The sequence below is a fragment of the Mauremys reevesii genome, linkage group 3, assembly GCF_016161935.1.
Source record: "Mauremys reevesii isolate NIE-2019 linkage group 3, ASM1616193v1, whole genome shotgun sequence".
Taxonomy (NCBI): domain Eukaryota; kingdom Metazoa; phylum Chordata; order Testudines; family Geoemydidae; genus Mauremys; species Mauremys reevesii.
Window position 1 is genome coordinate 154,541,562 of NC_052625.1, and position 17,316 is coordinate 154,558,877.

Consider the following 17,316-nt stretch of genomic DNA (forward strand, 5'->3'; position numbering starts at 1 on the left):
AGCTGTTTTATTTGTTTCTCCCATATCATTTCCAATAATAGAGTATACAGTCAGCTTCAATGAATAGTTCTGTGAAGATGAACAAGGCACATAATTTACATAGGTCAGCACAAAAAGAGACTTTTTATTCTCAGTTACTATTACAGATTTTTTTTTAAAATTACGAAATGAGGAATGTGAAGCATTGCTAGCATTTAGCTTATAATAATTTAAAGCAAGTCAGACTCTGCACCTAAAAATCCTGGATGTGTCCTCTTAATTAATGTAGTCAAACTAGACCACATTCACTATAAAAAGTCCTGTACTTACCTGTCACAGGTAACAAGCTGGCTTCTAATTTGTGTGGAACTCTTGGAGGAATTTTCATAGATGCACGAATCTGGTAAAAACTAAAGAAAGAGACCAAAAAATCATTTGTAAACTATGAAATAAATAGTCACTCTCATATATTTACCAATATACAGAGACACAAAAATTCTAATACAAAATACATATTTTCTTTTCATGACCTTCTTTAAGTTTCACTCTTTTAAAAGTGGGGAGGATGGGGGAGAGAAAATTTCAAACCTTAAAATGTAAGTGACAATTATCCACATGATTACATATCATTAACTACAAGGATAGGTAGAAAACTCAAATACATTCTGAAACCTAAATTATACAATTCGTCTCCATCTTTATTTCATCTTCTGGTTCTCTCCTCCCTATTTTATTAGTGCCTCCATCCTGTTCTAGTTCCTTATTGATACTGATTTGGTTTTTGGTCAAAATAGCTCAAGAAAATATATCTTCAATTTTGCTTTTAATCTACTGAACTCTGGCTGATCTCATCACCATGACATAAGAGTCTAAAAGTATACTACATGATCTTTGTTCTATTTCCAATTTTCATCATCATGGAAAGACTAGACTGAAGCGCAGGTTTTACATTTAAACCAGCTCATTATCAGATTATAATCTCTTTAGGACAAGGACTGTGTCTACCTCTATTTTCATATAGCACATAACTTCGGAATTGCCACTCTGCATTCAGCCCAGTGTTCTGTCTAGTCTAGTATCCCATCTCTAGGATGAGGTGCTTCTCAGGAAGGTGCAAGAAGCTCTACAGAGGACAAGTAAGGAATAACATGCCCATAGCAGAAGCTTCTTCATAGAATCTCAGAGGCACAAAAAGAACAGGAGTACTTGTGGCACCTTAGAGACTAACAAATTTATTTCAGCATAAGCTTTCATGGGCTACAGCCCACTTCTTCAGATGCATAGAATGGAACACACAGACAGAAGATATTTATACATACAGAGAACATGAAAAGGTGGAAGTACGCATACCAAGTAGAAGAGGCCAATCAATTGAGATGAGCTGTCATCAGCAGGAGAAAAAACCTTTGAAGTGATAATTGAGATGACCCATAGAAAGTGTGAGGAGAACTTAACATAGGGAAATAGATTCAATTAGTGTAATGACCCAACCATTCCCTGCCTCTGTTTAAGCCTGAGTTAATTGTATCTAATTTGCATATTAATTCGAGTTCAGCAGTCTCTCTTTGGAGTCTGTTTTTGAAGTTTTTTTGTTGCAAAATTGCCACCTTCAAGTCTGTCACTGAGTGGTTAGAGAGGTTGAAGTGTTCTCCCACTGGTTTTTGAATGTTATGATACCTGATGTCAGATTTGTGTCCATTTATTCTTTTGCGTAGAGACTGTCCGGTTTGGCCAATGTACATGGCAGAGAGGCATTGCTGGCACATTGATGGCATATATCACGTTGGTAGATGTGCAGGTGAACGAGCCCCTGATGGCGTGGCTGATGTGATTAGGTCCTATGATGGTGTCACTTGAATAGATATGTGGACAGAGCTGGCATTGGGCTTTATTGCAAGGATAGGTTCCTGGGTTAGTGTTTATGTTGTATGGTGTGCAGTTGCTGGTGAGTATTTGCTTCAGGTTGAGAGGCTGTCTGTAAGCGAGGACTGGCCTGTCTCACAAGATCTGTGAGAGTGAGGGATCATATTTCAGGGGATAGGTTGTAGATCTTTGATGATGCGCTGGAGAGGTTTTAGTTGGGGGCTGTAGGTGATGGCTAGTGGTGTTCTGTTATTTTCTTTGTTGGGCCTGTCCTGTAGTAGGTGGCTTCGGGGTAGTCTTCTGGCTCTGTCAATCTGTTTTTTCACTTCAGCAGGTGGGTATTGTAATTTTAAGAATGCTTGATAGAGATCTTGTAGATGTTTATCTCTGTCTGAGGAATTGGAGCAAATGCGGTTGTATCTTAGAGCTTGGTGTGTCCTGGATGGAAGCTGGAGGCATGTAGGTAAGTATAGCGGTCAGTGGGGTTCCGGTATAGGGTTAAATTGATTAAATGAAAAATACATTGCATCATCTTTACTTTTCCTCCCATTACTCACTTCCAATTCAGGAAAACTCCACATACCATTACCTACACTATGTAGTTCAATTTAGCTTAGCTGAAGAGGGAAGAGGGTTGTTTGTTTGTTTTGAAGACAGGTGGCCTCATGATACTCAGTGCAGATTTATACTTTAAGTAGTTTTTAATACATAAAACATTTATCTTCTCATCCTAATATCAAAATCCTGTAGGGGTTCAGCTCAGGGCAAAATATGTAAACATTAAATTAAAATCTCATCCCGATTTTTGAAGTAAGTAATGACTTAGCTACAGTGATGTGAACATCCGCATGCACGAGCATACACACACAAACACACACACTCTATTTACCAAAACTGTGCACCAGTACACTGCCTTACTGATTTGAAAATACAGTACCGTGAATATTAAGGATCTAGCTGCAGACAAAGAGCTACAATGTGAAAAGGTATTCCAGTCACTGAGATATATGCATAACCTAGAAACTCTAAAAGAAATGTTACATTATTTGCCAGACTAAAGAAAACTATACCCTCCTCACTTACAATGTATTTTGTTGCCTTTACCTCTCACACCCACTCTCTTTGCTCCACCCAAGCGTCACTCCTGACCACTCCCATCTTTCCTGACTTTGTGCCTTCTCTCTGTATGCTTGGTTCAGCTTCCCAACTAATTTATGCCAAGCTCCTTCCAGCTCTATTTTCAAAAGAATTTCTAACAACCACCCATTCCATGAAGCATTTCAGTTATGATGTTCTGTTTAAGTACTCTACTGTATTGCACCTGCTTGTGCCTCTAGATTACAATATTGCAAGGCAAGGACCTATTACTTGTCTAGCACAGTTCACTAGTTAAACTAGGTACCCTTACATTTCTTTATAAATCAGATGCAAATGTGTGCATGAATTTACCTCCTATCTACCACAAGATGTACACAACATCTCAAACTGAATAAAAATAAATAGATAAAACTTTGTAGGTGACCTTTAAGGTCTAAAAATTGTATGGATAATTAAAGATTAACATAATAATAGATTTTTTTTTCGCTCAATAAGCCAGGTTATTGAAAAGTAACCTATATGTCAGAACTTGTATATTTTGCTTATTTACAATTTTTCCTGACTGTATTAAATGCTGTTCGATGTAGTTAAAATTTTAAAGATTACATGGAAATCAGAAACAATTTGTGATAACACAATATGATGTAATCAAGGGAAAGCTACTTATTTTTTAAGAAAGGAAAGATCAATGCAGCTTAGAACAGTCACTCTACTTTATGGTAACGATGGTTCCTCGAGATGATGTCAGTGTATATCCTATTGTAGGTTTGAATGCAATTCACGTGCACAAGCTCTGCTTTTTTGTTTTAAACAGCTGTGACTATCAGATCACACATGCACCCTATGACTCCTGTGGAAGTACAGAAAGAACTGACAGGGATTTGTAGGGGATCTTAATGCATGACAGTCTTTGTTAGCAAGAGTTAGGCTAACTGTAAACCTAACAACACGAGATTTGTAGAAGCAAGGATTGTCTGAGGTGAGTGGAAAAGAACTGTGAGAGAAGTTGTTTTTCGACCTTGTGTAGATAATACGAAACGTAGACTGGAGTCTCTTAAGTGAGAAAAACAAGATATCAGGATGACCTATGTATAAACAAAATGCAGCTGTTGCTTATTATTGTCTGTAACAAAAGTATAAATGCTGCTGTAATTGTTTACCTGTTGAGAGACCTGTCTAGGAAGAGGAGACCCTATGTCCTAGTGCACTCTCTCCCTGTTGTAGCTGCTAAACAGAATAAAGTATCTGACTCTGCTGCACCCAAACAGAAAAGCGAGAACTGAGTTTTTCTCTGACACTCCTCATGCTTGGGAACACAGGGAAGACCAGCAACGACCCTCATTCAGTTACCTCACAATTCAAACCCGTGGTAGCTGAGGACTCAGAAAAGAGGGGACCGAGAATGGGTTGTGAGATTCACACTGATGACATCTTGAAAAACCATAATTACTATCAGGTAAGTCATCATTCTTTCTTAGATTCATAGATTATATGACCAGAAGGGAACACATGTTCATCTGGTCTACGTTATGCCCTTGAATTATTTCCTGCTTCAAAATCCAATAGCTTTGGTTTAACAGGAGCATATATTTTAGAAAAACATCCTATCTGGATTTTAAAATGTCCAGTGATGGAGAACCCACCACAATTCTTCGTAATCTGTTCCAATGATCAGTTACCCCCACTGACAAAAATCTGCACTTCATTTCCAGTTTGAATTTGTCTAGCTTCAACTTCCAGCTACTGGATCATGTTACACCTTTCTCTGCTAGATTGAAGAGCCAATTATCACATAAGTATGGCCTACGTTCTTTGTTCCTGGATGTCTGACCTTACATTGGCCAGACTGAAATGCATAGTGTTTGGATGCACCCAGCATATTAAGCAATATGGATCTCTATGTATCAGTGACCTGTCCTATTCATAATTTAGCACTCCTTCTTTGTTGTCATCTGCAAACTCTGTCAATAATTTTACATTTTCTCCAGGCAACTGAAAACATGTTAAAAAGGATAGGGCCAAGGATTGGACCTCATTAGAAAAAACAGTCACTTGATGATTATTTCCCATTTAGTAGAAGGGAAGGTGGCAGAGGTTACAGACTGATTCACAACTCTTGACCAACGTATCACAGTGGACAGTTGGAAGATGATGAAAATTGTGTTACTGTAATTGCAGAGTCTGAAAGTCACTTTTTCTGAAATATAGGCCCCTTTCAAGGTGGGTCATATGATCTATGATAAGTTGGAAATGGAACAGGACAAGATATCCAGACTACCTGAACTACTGTATTTTATACTGTATTTTCTTTTATTTGCAGGAGTGCAAATCCTGAGTGAGCAAAGCATTGCCCTTGAATCTTTTAAAGAATGAAGAGATTCATCTTCCGTGTCATTGAACTGCTTTGTTCCATCAAACAGGAGATCTTTGACAATATTCTGCAATTCTTTTGGGGATTCCAGAACATTGCAAACAGGATGTATGCCGCATCACTGTTTCTGTTGCCACTGGGTGGGATGCAATACCCTCTGCATCCAACAAAGCTTGCAATGATGCCTTAGCAATAAGCTGATCCTCTGTAATAATTGTCTGGAATTGCTCTCTTTGTTCCTGAAGCAGATGTTCAATAAAAAGTGTGAACTTACTGTAGTGGATATAATTGTATTTGGCAATGAGAACTTGATAATTCACCAATCTATATAGCAGTGAAGCAAACTAAGTCTAGACATTTCTGGTCTCTATCATGAAAGGTGGACTCACAATGTTGTTGTTATGGTACTTGTCAGCATACACCACCGATTAATTCAGTGTTGCATGTGTAAATAAATAAATATTCTGACCTTTTTGCAGGCACATAATATTTCTTGCCTGCCCTTTTACACGCTAAGAGGTACTGACACTGGGATTTGCCATACTGTTTTAGCCAGTTCAAGAAAAGCTTCATTTACTGGTGGAGTTACTTGACCTGAAGCAGCAGTATGGAGTAAGTCAAACAGCTTATGCTTCTTTACTGCCTCTCTTCATGACGTCCTGAAACTCTCTGAAGTCATCTGTATAGGAAGGAGGCAGCAGCAGCATCACTGCCCCATAAAGCGAAGAGGAAGATATATTAGTTGGTACTGCTTCCTCATCGTTTTTCTTTCTTGCTCCTCAAACAACTCCTCATGTTAAGGAGATTGATGGGAAAGATCCTGTGGTAAGATGGTTTCTCAGTGTGTAAATGGCTGCAGCATGCTTTTCAGGTGCGGGGGGTAGCGTGTGACAGGAACAGGGAGTGTGACAGGGAGTGTGTTGTGTGCATGTGTGGGGAGAGACCGTGTGTTTTGGGGGGCAGAGTGTATGTCAGCATGCTGTCTTGTAAGTTTAAACAGCAGCAGGGGGAAACCCCGACATCAGCCCTCCAGTCCCCATCTCTCTCTCTCTCACACACACATGCAAAAACGCTTGCCTTGGCAGCAGCAGCATTTCACAGTAATGGTTTGCTTTGTGTCTCGGAGCAGATAAGTATGCCAGCTGTCAGAAACGGAACTTTGAAAGGGGATATCTGCATGCCTGCAGCCGAGTTCAAAACAATGACCAGAGTGGCCACTTGACTTCAGGGGATTATGGGATGTTTCCGGAGGCCAATCACAGCGCAATAATGCAAAACGTCATCCACACTGACACCTGGACATTTCAGCCAGGGCGCAGCAAGCTTTATGCTTCTCGTGGAGGTGGATTACCAGGAGCGCTCCAGCTGCAGAGTCCAGGCGCTCTATGTGCCTTGCCAGTGTGGACATTTCTGGAGTTAGGGCGCCCAGGGCTGATTTAATGCACTCTAACTTGCAAGTGTAGCCAAGCCTTCAGTGTTTGAGCATAGGCCAAATAGGCTGCTCCAGTTTGCTACACCTTATCCCAAGTTTTACCTTAGCAAAATCCCTTGACCAAATGTCCCTGTGATTTGCTTTCCTTTGATAACACTCAGTTCCAGTTGCCCAGAACGATTATATTAACTTACCTGCTTTCATCATCCCTTTATTTAATTATGCTTATTTCTTGACTAATAAAGTAAAATCAAGTCTGCATGTGGATTTTAGAGCACTTTAGAATATCACTCTTAAACAGAAATTTTTATCTCAGGGCAAAAATTCCAAGAGGAGCCCCTGCAGTCAGAGAACACAAAATATGTCTAACACACATTCTCCGCTGCCAAGGGTAGAGCTCAAATGCACAGTGCATGGCTGTAATACAGGTTCAATTACTACAGCATGTCTCCCAGAGCCACCCAATTACTAGCCACCTCAAGTACAATCCCGTCCAAGATCCAAGGCAAAGGGCAGCTAGCCCATCCTGAAGTTTGTGCTGCTGTGGCTACATGCAGTTTTCAGCGCACTAGCTCAATCAGAGCTAACGCGAGTATGTCTTTTCAAGCAGGAATTTACAGTTTTGTGCTCTAGTATATACATACCCTAAGTATTCTGGGAGGGAGAGGTAGAAACTGCACAAGGAATTCAGGGCATGAACTGATTTCCAGGGATCACTATCTTCAGTAAACTTTTGCATGACCCATGTTAAGACATCACACAAAATATAATAACAATAGCTGAAAAAGCTGCACTACTTGTGCCCAACCAAAAAATATAACATTTATGCCTAGCAGTCATTCTCAAATGCCAACCAAGAGCAGGACTCAAATTCTTAGTCAATGAGTATGACCAGGGTTCAATGATTATCACCCTGAGTTATTCCAAGTCTGTGACGTCAGATAGACTTCCACAGACTCTACCCTATCTCAATACAGTGCAGACCTATTTCATTCTCTGTGAATCAACCCATATTTGACTTGGAAACTTTTGTATGGGAAATATCCATTAAGGCACCATACACTGCATTATGGTATACAGAGCAATAGTTCAAAATAATATTAGAGGGTCTTTTCAACTAACTATGCTACTCTAGGGGAGTTTTCAAACAGGGAAAAACCTCTATCCCACTTCCATAGCAACATGCCCAACAACCATTCATACATATCTATGTAGAATGGAGGTGTAATGTGTTATTTATCTTTCAGAAATAGTTAGAGCCCCTTTTAAAAGAACTGTACTTTGCAAGCCACATTCCCCAAAAGTATAAAACTCCCTTGCTACAGACACAAAGTAGCAACATGGCCACAACTATTCTCAGATTCCAGATAACACATATGAGTATAGCTGGAGTTCAATGGCTACAGCATGTCACCCTGAGCTGTTCTGCGACCAATGTCAGGTATGTTCAGGGCTATCTGTAGACATTTTGGTGCCCTACGCAGCCCCAACGTGGGGTGGGAGGACTGGCCCCAGGCCTCCACGGGGTGAGGGGCTGGCTTTGGGGGCAGGGAGGAACTGCCCCCCACCACAAGCCGGTGGAGTGGAGTGGGTTGGGACCGGGTCGCTCCACTTCCTGCTACCCGGTGAGTGCAGGACAGGCCCGACCCCGCACTCACAGGGCGTTGGGAAGTGGAGTGACCTGGCCCCAGCCCACTCCACTCTGCTCTGCTCCCCGGGCTCTATGGCTTCAGGGAAGGGGAGGAACCACACCCCAGCACTCACCAGCGGCATGGCTGGGAGCCGGTGGCGCGGAATGAGCTGGAGCCGGGTTGCTCCACTTCCCGTGCCCTGGTGAGTGCGGGGCGCACAGCGCCTGACCCCTGCTACAGTCCCCCGGGACGCTGCTCAGGGGAAGAGGTGGAGTGGGAGCAGGAAGAGGTGGGACGGGAGCAGAGCAAGGGCGGGGGCTTTGGGGAAAGGGTGGAGTGGGGCAGGGCTGGGGTGGGGCAGAGGCCATGGGGAAGAGGCGGAGCAGGGGCGGGGGCAGCTTTCCTGGGCAGCTCAGCCATCTGTGGAATTGGGCTGGCCGCTAGAGCAGCATGCAGCTGCGTAGGGCACCAGGAAATCTGGGGCAATTTGATGCCCCAAATTTCCCGGTGCCCTATGCAGCTGTGTACTTTGCATATGGATAAGGACGGCCCTGGGTATGTTTCACCATTCTATTCCTGATCCCAACACAAAGCACGCTCACTTCAATGCCTTAGGTGTGACAGTTTGATACATGTCAACCTGAAGTCCCCAACTGAGTAACTTTTTCAACATTGCTTCCCCAAAAGGGCAATGGGAGCTGCACACTAGATGACATAAATCCCAAGCAACTGAGATCAGTTTGTGGAAGATCATAGCCATTGTTGGAACCCCAGATGTGCACAAAGAAAACCTTCAGAAAAACTAGGCGATTTTGTAAAATGCAGGGTACCTCGGGAATGCTTTGCTCAAATGACTCAAATTTGGAAAACTGGCACTATCACTACTCCCATGTGACACAGCAAATTTCAAGGCAATCTGAGTCAGAATGCAGATTTTTAGAGCACTTAGAATAGTTGACCTTTAAACAGAGTGACGCTTAACCTTAACTATAGCAGATCTGGTGTTCCACTATAATATCGTCAAAGAAACAAGTAATTTTCTCTCCGTTAGCCACCATCACAGGATGATGCCTGTTTTGTTTGAGGACTTTTTTGGCTTTGGTATTTGGAAACTAAGTTGAGAACCATCTTCATCTTGGCTAGTATGGAGCTATTAGGAAAAATAAATGCTGACTCTCCTTTGCTTTGCCAGGAACCTTTCTACTAGAGATTCTGATGGAAAGGAATACAAGGGCATCCTTCCTTTATATGAAGAAAGCATCCTATCCCATCTCTTTGTGGTACTGTAAGTAGGAAACTAGTATCTTCTCATGGGGTAAAGGAAAAAGAGAGATACAAATAAGAGATATAAAACAACAGGGAAGAGATTGTAATGCTAAGAGAGACAACAAAAGCCGCTCCTAACAAATGTAAAAAATCTGACAGAAGAAATAAATGAATAGTAAAATAAATCTGTTGAAAAAACCTGAGGACTATCCTAGGAATAAGAAAGAAATCCAGCCAAAAAGTTACCTGGTTATGGCTACTGAAAGGTGCAGCCCAAGAAAGCTCCTCAGTTATTAGTTGCAAAAAGGAACCAACAGCTGAGATTACCAGTTGGCTGGTACCACTAACACAGCAAGGTTGAAATTAGAGCTAGACGGAGAGAAGATATGAATCCACATCTCATACCTCACAGGTGACTACCTTAATCATAGAATATCAGGGTTGGAAGGGACCTCAGGTGGTCATCTAATCCAATCCCCTACTCAAAGCAGGACCAATCCCCAGACAGATTTTTGCCCCAGATCCCTAAATGGCCCCCTCAAGGATTGAACTCACAACCCTGGGTTTAGCAGGCCAATGCTCAAACCACTGAGCTATCCCTCACTTTTGGCCTCAGTTTCTCTCTTTTTCTTTAGCCCAATGAATCTTTAAGTATTTATGCAAAATGGAACAGCTCAACAGGAGAGCTTGAGTGTAACCAACCCCAGAACAGCAGATAATCTGGTGTTCAGGGTGCTCACGTGGGATGGGAGCAGATGTGAGTTGATCCAGAGTAACGATCAAACCTGGCTCTCTCTCATCCCAGGCAAGAGCCCCAATCACTGGGCTAAATGTTATAAAGTGGGAGGGACAGATACACTGACAGATGAGGACTCACAGGACCTGTCTACACTACAATGAAATACTCAAAGCATGGAGTCTCAGAGTCCATGTCAGCTGACTCAGGCTCATGGGGCTTAGGCTAAAAATTGCAGTGTAGACATTAAAGCTCTGACTGGAGCCTCCCCATTTGTGAACTCTCAGAGCCCAGGCTCCAGCCCAAGCCCAAACATCTACACTGCAGTTTTTAGCCCCACACCCTAAGTCCCATGAACACAAGTCAATTGACCCTAGCCATGCCACTGGGTCTTTTATTACAGTGCAGACATACCCACAGATGGCATACTGGCCTGGAAAAAGTTTTTCCCAGAAAAAACTAATTGGGTCAAATTCAGGAACAATTTTATACTGGCTAAAACTGACATTTTCAGTGCATTTGTCTGAAAAATTTTGCCCAGCTCAATTTGAAGTGTTCCATCTGTTAACGTGTGCCGGCTCCAAACCTTTGACCTTTGGGACTTCTAGACGGTGTTTGCACAGAGTAAGAAATCCTGCAAAGATGGTTGTCTTCAAATAATAAACTATTTTTCACTTGAATTAAAAAAACGAGAAACAAACCCCCCCACAGTTCTGCTACTTTTAGGTTTTTGTCAGATTGTACAAGACCTAAATTTTGATTTAAAAATCAATCTAACAGTGCCACTTTAATATTGAGGCAAAGGTTTTTGTCGCCCATCCCATTGTCCTCCGTCTCTTTAGAGTTCAGAGAATTCTAATTTAAATTTTCGCTTTCCTATCTTGAGGGAATCCATTTGCATCCTGTGTTGGATCTAATATCTTTAAAAGAATCAGAAAGGACATACCCTTAATACTGATTACATTGTTAAAACTTGCAAAACAGATGACATTTTGGGAAGCTCTAGATTTTTCATTGGCTGTAACAATTTAATGTGTGTGAGATCTGGGGCAGCTTGACATTTTTGTATCCTGTTTATTTATGAAAGTGTGTTTCAAAAATAGACAATGCCTTGCGTAAAATTCAGCAATAAAAAGTACGATGAAAAACAAAATGATTTACAGACAAGCAGAATAAAAGCTCCTCTTCAGTCATTGTGCATATCAGTCCATGTGAGGGCTTAAAACATTTAAATCAGTTCAGCCAAATCATGACCCCACATTAACTCTTCTCAGATGTTAGGGCAACTACACGTCAGTTATTGGGATAAGCTCAGCTACTTATTGGTGGACCAACAGAATGCTGCAAACTTTAAGTATACCTCCATTTGGCAACCCTGCTTAAAAATGCCAGGATGAGATGTGACACACCAAATCTTGGTAGTCTCAGGCTCTCTTCTTTAGCTATTGGACTATAACATAAAGCTTACCCAGGGCTGGCCTTACCATGAGGCGAACTGAGGCAGCTGCCTCAGGTGCCAGACTGTGGGGGGAGAGGTGGGCACAAGGACCCAGAGTGTAGAAAACTGGGTCTGCTGCTGGTGCATATGTATTCTCTCTGCTCCAGATTCACAAAGATGGTGGAGTGCTGTGCTGAAGGAAGGAGGGCACAAGAGGCACAACAGGTAGGCAGGAGAAAAGGTGAGAGGGAATAACTGAAAGCAGCAGGAGTTGCAGGGAGAGAGAGGAGGGGAAGCCTCTTATGTACCTCTCTAGCACCCCCATGAGCCTGGACTGATTAACACCAGCTTCTCAGGGAGCTTCCTGTTTCCTGCTGCTTCCCTGAACCCACTTGAGGAGAACAGGCAGTCCACTGAAGTAGCAGGAGCCAGTTAGGTCCTTAAGACATTGATATCTTCCCTCACTCAGGCCCTGCTACCAGCCTGCTTATTTGTCCCCTTCAATTGAGTCTTGAGAGCCACTATAGTTGGCACAGAACAGCAGCCATGAGTGAAAGAAGAAAACGCCCCTCTGGGGCAGCATTTGGAAAAAGAAAGAAAGCAAAGGACGCTCTGCTGAGATGCACAAACAGAAATGTTCACGGTGAACTTTCCGGCCCCAGTGAGGATGTGAGTGGCAAGGAGATGCCTGATCTTCCAGTTAGTCAGAGTGCAGGTGACCTGGCAGCTACTGCAGCATCCATATCCCCATCTCAAATGGATGTAACCATGCACGTTCCTGAAGAAAAGTGTAGATCAGAGAAGAGTGTGGTGGAGGTGCAAGAAACAGCTGCTGCTGAGTTTAGTTCCTTAAGTCTAGATGATCCAGGACTGTGGACACACTTGAACAGTAGCCTGAGGGACTTCCTTGTACTGCATGGGCTACAGCAAGTGAAAAACTTCATGTTCCCCAGACAATGAAAATAGAAATTTCCATCCAACACATTACTGGCGTGAAATCCCCAATGGTGACAAAGTGGAGGGGCCATGGCTTATGTACTCAAAAACCCAGAATGCTGCATACTGTTTTTGTTGCAAACTCTTCCAGTCTAATGTTCCAGCCACATTGGGTTCTACAGGAACAAAGGACAGGAAAAATCTGGCTAGAAATCTGGCATGCCATGAGAAGGCAGCAAATCACCAGAGAGCATTCCATAGGTGGAAAGAGCTTGAGATGAGACTAAGGTTAAAGGACACCTTAGATGATCAGCATCAAGAGAAGATTGCATCAGAGTCTCTTTACTGGCAAAATGTTCTGAAAAGGCTCATTGCCATTGTGAGAATGCTTGCTACTCAAAACCTAGCACTGTGTGGCACTTCAGATCAGCTGTATGTACCAAACAATGGAAACTTCCTTAAAATTGTGGAGCTGATGGCTGAGTTTTATGCTGTACTCCAGGAGCATCTGAGAAGAGTCACCACCCAAGAAATGTACACACACCATTACCTGGGAAAAACAACTCAAAATGAGACCATACACTTACTGGCAACAAAAGTCAAACAGAAGATTGTGGCAGATCTGAAGTCAGCAAGATACTACTCTGTTATTCTAGACTGCACACCTAACATCAGCCTTATGGAACAAATGACTTTAATGGTGCATTTTGTAACAACAACAGAACCTAGTGAAAATGTCCCTGCAATGGTGACTATCAAAGAGCATTTTCTAGAATTTATTGACATGTAGTATGATCAGAGGGGTAGCCGTGTTAGTCTCGATCTGTAAAAAGCGACAAAGAGTCCTGTGGCACCTTATAGACTAACAGAAGTATTGAAGCATAAGCTTTCATGGGTGAATACCCATTTCGTCAGATGCATGTGGTGGAAATTTCCAGAGGCAGGTATAAATATGCAGGCAAGAATCAGTCTAGAGATAACAAAGTTAGATCAATCAGGGAGGATGAGGCCCTCTTCTAGCAGTTGAGGTGTTTACACCAAGGGAGGAGAAACTGCTTTTGTAGTTGGCTAGCCAGTGTTTAATCCTGAGATGATGGTGTCAAATTTGCAAATGAAGTGAAGTTCAGCAGTTTCCCTTTGGAGTTTGGTCCTGAAGTTTTTTTGTTGCAGGATGGCTACCTTTAAATCTGCTATTGTGTGTTCAGGGAGGTTGAAGTGTTCTCCTACAGGTTTTTGTATATTGCCATTCCTAATATCTGACTTGTGCCCATTTATCCTTTTACGTAGGGATTGTCTAGTTTGGCCGATGTACATAGCAGAGAGGCATTGCTGGCACATGATGGCGTATATTACATTGGTGGACGTACAAGTGAATGAACCAGTGCTTTTGTGGCTGATCTGGTTAGGTCCTGTGATGGTGTCGCTGGTGTAAGTATGTGGGCTGAGTTGGCATCGAGGTTTGTTGCATGGATTGGTTCCTGAGTTAGAGTTACTATGGTGCAGTGTGTGGTTGCTGGTGAGAATATGCTTAAGGTTGGCGGGTTGTCTGTGGGCAAGGACTGGCCTGCCTCCCAAGGCTTGTGAAAGTGAGGGATCGTTGTCCAGGATTGGCTGTAGATCACTGATAATGCGTTGGAGAGGTTTTAGCTGAGGACTGAAGGTGATGGCCAATGGAGTTCTGTTGGTTCTTGTCAAGCCCAAGAAAGAAACCAACAGAACTCCACTCAAATTTTATTACCCTCTAGGCTAGAGTTGTGGGAATCTGGCAGAGGTAGAGGAACAGAATTAAGGCCAGTTTAATCCAGAATGAGAGTGTCCACACAGGGATTAAATGCCGCTTAATTAATGCACTTTAAATTCACACTTTTAGTTAATTCAGATTAACTTTTCTGAGTGTCCCTGTGTAGACAAGCCCTCAGTTTGTTAGTAAATGTACGAAGGACCATTATATCATAATGCTAGGCAATCAGCTGGATAGTTACAAAGACACATGCAAATATGTCCCAGCAGTTGAAGGCAATCTTTTACTGTAACTTTCCCTGAATCCTGGAGACATGGTTCACTAGTGTGAGAAATCTGCTGGATGGTAGCTATGTTGTGACCATCAAAGCATCCAAGAAAGCTTCTATGAAATCTAGACACTTTAGTGGAGTCAAAATGGACTTTCTGAGGTTGATTTGAAGGCCCAGGCTGTGAAACAGAGAACACATGGTCTCTACTGACTCCAAACCTCCCAACACGATCCGCTCTTTATCAGCTAATCATCTAGACACGGGAAAATGATTATGCCCAAACGACAGGTGGCCAGCAATTACTGCTGGAATCTTCGAGCACATCCTTGGTACAAAACATAGTCCAAAAGAAAGCACCCTGTATTAGCAGTGTTCGTTGTTGATTTGGAAACAAAGAAACCTCCTGTGTGTATAGCAAAATGAAAATATGCATCTTGTAGGTTAAGACTTGTGACCCAATCTCCTAGCTGTAATGATGGAATTATTGCTGCCAGGGTCATCATCCTGAATTTTTGCTGTTTTAAGTTTATGTGTCTGTTTAGCAGCCTGAGTTCTAAAACTGGTCTCCATTCCCCCTTCTTTATGGGTATCAGGAAGTAGCTTGAGTAGAATCCCCTTCTTCTGTGTTGCTCCTAAACTTAACAGTGAGGTCACTTCTTGTTCTAGTAACTGACTGTGAGAGGAGTCCCTGAAGAAAGACAGGGATGGGTAGGAGAGAGAGCCTTGAAATGTATAGTGTAACCAGAGGTTATGGCTTCCAAAACCCATTTGTCTGAGGTTATACGCTCCCATGCATCCTTAAAAAGGGGATGAAGCAGCATCCAAAATGAGGAGAGTGGGTTAGAATGTTGCAGCTATAAAGTCCCATCGACTGGATGGTTAGAGACACTCAACCAAGCCATCGTAATTGTTGCCTGAAGGACCTGGATGGCTGGAAGGATGTTGTTGAGTACCTTGGTCTCTTGGCCAGGGGTTCAGAGAGCCTACGGTAGGTTGAATACAGGGCTGGGCATGCTCTTTATGCCATCTGAAATCTATAAAATCTTCTCCTATTTACAGGAACATAGATTCAAAGGGATCTCAGCGTGACTCTTGAGTCCTTTATGTAAACAGAAATCAATTGGGTCCACAATGGACTTGCAACCGTCAAAGGGGAGATCTTCAAATGGTACTTTGAACCTCTCTCAGAAGTCCCAACATCTGCAGCCACGACGTTCTTCTCATGACCACCGAATTGGATATAGACTGTGCTGCATCTGCCGCATCTAGGGAGGCTTGGAGCAATGTTTTTGCTAGAGGTTATCCCTCCTGAACAGTGGCTTTAAACTGATCACAGTGTTTCTATGGCGGATGTTCAATAAAGAAACTAAATCTGTTGTAATTTATGTAGTCATATTTGGCCATGAGCACCTGAGGGTTTATTATTCTGAACTCAAATGTGGCTGAAATGTAGGATTTGAGGCAAAAAAATACAATAAAATAGAGCTTCTTATAGTCCTTGCTGTATGGGGTGGACTTAGAGCTATGTTGCCTGCCCCTTTCATTAACAGCCTCTACTGCTAGGAAGTTCAGAGCTCAGTGAGAGAATAGAAACGCCGATTGCCTGGCAGGAACCTAATACTTTTCATCCACTCTCTTGCAGGTAGACAGTATTGTAGCCAGAGTTTCCCAAACTGCTTTAGTGGGCTCCAAAAGAGCTTCATTCACTGGAATAGCAATTCTCATCCATGACGAAGTGTGTGGTGGGACTCCTGAACATCCACCAAGGGAATCTGAAGTGTGTCAGCAATTTGCTTTATCATTTCCTGAAACTGTCTGAAGTCATCTGCCACAGAAGGTGGTGGAGGCATGATACATCAGGTAAGAAGAGGAAATATTTGTAAGAGGTGTCACCTCCTTATCTGCCCTTGCATCTTTCTCCTCACAGGTCTCTTCCTCTGGCATGGGTGGTGACAAAGAAGGTTGAAGATAATGCCTTCTTTTCTGTTTCCTCCAACAATGTGAAGACCTCATCACGAATTGCTGGTGTTAGAACACCCACAGATTCCAGCAAGGCCACTGAGGGAGGCCAAAAGGCATAGATGGAGGCATCTATCTGTGTTTCTGCCAGGAGGGTATCATTTGAGGTCTATTCTCTTGTAAAACATCAATGTAGGAGGGATGTGTTCTACATCACGACCTGAGAATCTGAAGAGTCTGCTTACACATTCTCCGGGGGTCACGGAGGGGAGCTGTTCAATTTGCAAAGTAGATTAGGGCAAGCCTGGTTCCCTATGTGATACAGTGATCAGTGATTGAGATGGTCTTGACGCTGACAAACCCCCAAAACTCGTTAATATGGTGGACTCTGGCTCTGAAGAGATTATCTAGTGTTTAGGGTACCTAAACTCTCGTGGTACCGACTGTAACAAAGACTGGTCCGGGACAGAGCCTATGGAGGATGGCTTCGGTACTGATGTAGCAAGCACTGAGCACTTGGCCTGTAAGTGCATCGGCTCTGACTCCCTCAGTATTATATGGGGTCTAGTGGTCTTTGGTACAGTTGACTTCCTTG

The 17,316-nt window shown here is 42.7% G+C and overlaps 1 protein-coding gene across 4 annotated transcripts in view; it reads right to left on the reverse strand.

The window, feature by feature from the left end:
- Positions 1 to 17,316, reverse strand: part of FAM135A (family with sequence similarity 135 member A) — a 158,497-nt gene that overhangs the window by 96,343 nt on the left and 44,838 nt on the right. For all 4 annotated transcript variants that reach the window (XR_005595899.1, XM_039529293.1, XM_039529296.1 and 1 more), the window contains exon 4: positions 310 to 389. Coding sequence is in view for 3 of the 4 variants with exons in the window: in XM_039529293.1 (XP_039385227.1) it covers positions 310 to 389 (80 nt within the window). In the remaining variant the exon portion in view is untranslated. The remainder of the gene's footprint in view (positions 1 to 309; positions 390 to 17,316) is intronic.